The 3,711-nt window shown below is 42.5% G+C and overlaps 1 protein-coding gene across 1 annotated transcript; it reads right to left on the reverse strand.

Moving 5' to 3' along the window:
• Nucleotides 1-250: 250 nt before the first annotated feature.
• LOC147640520 (uncharacterized) lies at nucleotides 251-2,327 on the reverse strand. The gene is made up of 2 exons (XM_086781569.1): nucleotides 1,613-2,327; nucleotides 251-1,525 (listed from the first exon to the last, which is right to left on the reverse strand). Exons 1-2 carry the CDS (start codon nucleotides 1,801-1,803, stop codon nucleotides 1,393-1,395), a joined length of 324 nt encoding a protein of 107 aa, XP_086637695.1. The 5' UTR covers nucleotides 1,804-2,327; the 3' UTR covers nucleotides 251-1,392.
• Nucleotides 2,328-3,711: the final 1,384 nt, after the last annotated feature.

Consider the following 3,711-nt stretch of genomic DNA (forward strand, 5'->3'; position numbering starts at 1 on the left):
TAGAATATTGTCTTGTATGTTTGAGTTTGAAAAAGCAAATTGATGGTCTTTTGCAAAGGGATTTATTAGACCTAGTCTATCACCATGGGGTGCACCTATTTGCTTTCAAAAGAAGGACGAAACATTCAGATTATGTACTAAGCAAACCAATCAAAACCAAGATTCCTTACCTCACATAGACAACCTTCTTGAACAACTGTCAAAGAAAATATTTTCTAAGATTGATCTTAGATCATGATATCACCAGATAAAAATCCAAGACGAAGATATTTTTAAGACTACCTTTCGGACAAAGTATGGACATTATGAGTTTACAATCCTTCCTTCTGGATTGACTGATGCTCCCACTCAAAAGATATTGTTGCTGAGACACATCGTTATTACAACTGTGATGTATTTTTGAGGCTTCACCTCTTCAAACATGAGCCCAATTAATCTAAATCTAACCGCTGGTATTATTTTTATTTAAAAAAACATCTTTTGGGCTTTATAGAACACCCTGTCATACATATGGCCTTGCCTTCGCGGGTGGACACACAGGTCATGCAGGTATGAGGACCAGACATATGCCATTCCCATGAGAGGATCAGCTTCACAAAAAAACTGATTCCAAGAACCAGCCTAGGGCTAACTAAACTGACTACTGTTTATAATAGGTAAAATATTTTGCAGCCAGAAACATGTATTCATACACAAGTTCATAAGGTTGCAACAGAATAATGTGTTCAGGCGGAAGGAAGCATATGCCATACCATGAAAGGAAGCATATGCCACACCCAGTGAGAGGAGCATGTGCAGCCACAAACACATATGTACTCATACACTAGTTAATAAAGTTGCAACAGACAGCATCGCTGTATCTTTTGTCTCCTTGTAATTACATCTTTAAACATTCATTTCATCATCTTCTCTCTGTACTCAATCAGAGAATCATGTGAGGTTGATGGTGTCATTTCGACCAAATCCCCCATTTTGGGGGGCTATGTCATTAACAATGTAATACACTCACTCTACGCAGCAGCTCTTCACAAATGTTGCTGCAAAATAAATCTTCTATGGAGTAAATCTGCCACGGTTGAACCTCTAGGGCCCAGGCAGCTCTTGTGTACCATCCCTCATATGGTCCATCCCTCTCTCTCTCTCTCTCTCTCTCTCTCTCTCACACACACACACACACACACTAGTACTTGCCAGTCTACAAAGCATACATTGTGGTGCACTTCCAACAGACAAACCGTCTCATCTTGGAGGATGTTTTCGACGAATACAGGGCTGGTTTTGCTCGCATGTGGGACCTTGCGAATTTGCCAGTGTGGGCATCCTTCTCTATGATGAGGGAATGGGTAAGGTGACCTCAAAATGGATTAACTCTTTTGTCTCTACAATTTCTCTTTATGCATCCACTCCACCAGTTGTAAGATGAATACAGGGCCACAATTTGTGAACTGTTTCAAGTGCAGTGTAGAAATCTCCCATGTTTGCGACAATCACCCACGCATGAATCTCTTCCATTTTATTGTTTTTCCTGACAGTTTTAATATATCTTATCAGCACTGGGCCTTCTAGAAGCATAAATTCTTCACATGGTGTTTACAAAAAAGGATTCTCTTACCTTATCATGTAAATTTTTGCATCATCATACAAAAAGAACAACTCCTTCGAGAAGGAATTTTTCCAGCTTCTGACTGACATGATTCTTGCCTCTCTTAAACCCCCAGTTGACTTTCTCTCGCTAACCTCTGATGCTCCTGAGGCTTGAAGCGCTGGAATAACAGATCTTCCATCTCTGCCTTCCAGTTCCATATTACTAAGGTGCCACAGCAGGAAACATTGTCTGCAGCCTATCTACCTTGATCGTCTTGCTTGCAATGCCATTATTGTGTGCCAAGTTACTGGTCTGCAATATGTAATCCAAACATCTCCTGAAGTTCCTGAGCGCCGATTTCTAAATCATCCAGAGTATCATGAGGCAACCACTTTGCTGGCCACGGGGGTTGAGCCTGCTAACAAAGCGGAGAGTCTCAGCGCAAGAAGTAGCAGATCAGGGTTGTTACAGTTTCAGAATCAATGAATAGCCTTGCGAAAACAAGGAAAACGATTTCAGGCTCAACAAGTGGCGCTGCAGAGTTTCAATGGCACTCGAATCAGTGCTTGGAAAGGATTCACTGTTGCAGGAACGAAACGGATCAGCGAACGCACGCCATCAACGTCTGTACCGGAAGTCTGACGAAGAAGAAAAAAAAGAGGAGGAGAAGGAAGAAGGCCGCCATTGCTATGCAATTCTCTCTGTATATGCCCTCGTAACGTTAATACCTCTCTCTCGCTCTCTCTATGCATTTTATGGAACACATTAAAAGATAAACGTAGCCGAGGAAGCGTGTGAAAGCGGAGTGGGGTAGTAGTATTGCATGCATCCGTATGTAAATAGACAACGACTCCATGTTTGGGGTAGGTCTCTTTGTGGCACCAAGGGCTCGCAGAGCCGTCGTGTGAATGGGGGATTGGGGTGCCGATTCTGTGGGAGAAATGAAACGTTTACAGGACGAGAACGAAGGCAAGTGCTCAAAGAAAAAAAAATGTGCCAGATTGGATGAACGAGAGAGAAGAATGTACCTTTGAGAACAATGTATGTTTGAGAATTAACCCAGAGCTTGTCAAGAGTCAAGTGGGACTATTCTCCATGCGTAGTGTCATTCTACCCTGGTAGACCTCCCTCTAAAGGTGAGATTGGTAGGTGGCTTCAGGATGATATTTTGTATGACAAAGCTGTGTCCAAAATCCTTTACCTGAGTAAAGGCTTTTTTAACGTGTTATTTGTTAAAGGGTAAACTGTGACTAAGCTGTTTGTGAAGGGCCCCCTTTTCTTAGGTCAGCGGCGGCGGCTGGTACATGCATTTCCTTTTGATCCTTTGTTTGATGTTAATAAGAGTTTGCAGTCTGCATGTCCTGTGTGGGTTGAAATTGTGGGTCTCCCCCCTTGGCTTAGACCCGCCACCATGTGTGACATCACCTATTCTCTGGGTCCGGTATTGTATTTACCCAACGACGAGTTGGGTGGTAGGTAGGCAAACAGCTTTTGTGTGTCATGGAATACTACCAAGGACACGCCAAAATCGATCGAGATGGATTTAGGAGACTTGGGCATCTTGGAACTGCGGCTTAGGTTTGGTGCCTTCCCGAGGGCTTGTTTTAAATGTGGTGGATTTGGTCACATAGCCAAAAATTGTGTAGAACATACTCTAGGAAAAGGAGAAAAGGATACGGAGGTAAATAAGAATAAGGGAAAGCAAGTTGAAAATGTGGCCTGTCAGGAAGAGGAAGTTAAGGGAAAGTATGTATTGAAAGATGGAACTGTGGGATGCTTTGAAGGGGCCTGGGTCAAAGTTAAAGGGAAGTCTAGCGTAAGACAGGCTAAGGCAGAAGCTATAAAAAATTTATCTCCTCAAGGAATAAAGGGCAAAGAAAATAATGCTCAAGGTGGCACAACCTCCTTGATATATGATAATCCCTATAGTCCTTTAAGGGAGAGTGATAGTGGCCCTTCTTCAGAACAAAGAATTGATCATATAATTGAAGGAGCTTGGGGGGATATATCTAAAATAGATGATGCACTAAGGGAAGGGGAGGAGGTGGACATGGTCCCATAATTGACCTTATTATGAATAACTCCTTGAAATTTTCTGGGTGCACTTGGAATGTGAAAGGGTTAAA

This window comes from Cibotium barometz, chromosome 3 (genome assembly GCF_041138505.1).
Source record: "Cibotium barometz isolate CiBa-2024 chromosome 3, ASM4113850v1, whole genome shotgun sequence".
Classification (NCBI taxonomy): Eukaryota; Viridiplantae; Streptophyta; class Polypodiopsida; order Cyatheales; family Cibotiaceae; genus Cibotium; species Cibotium barometz.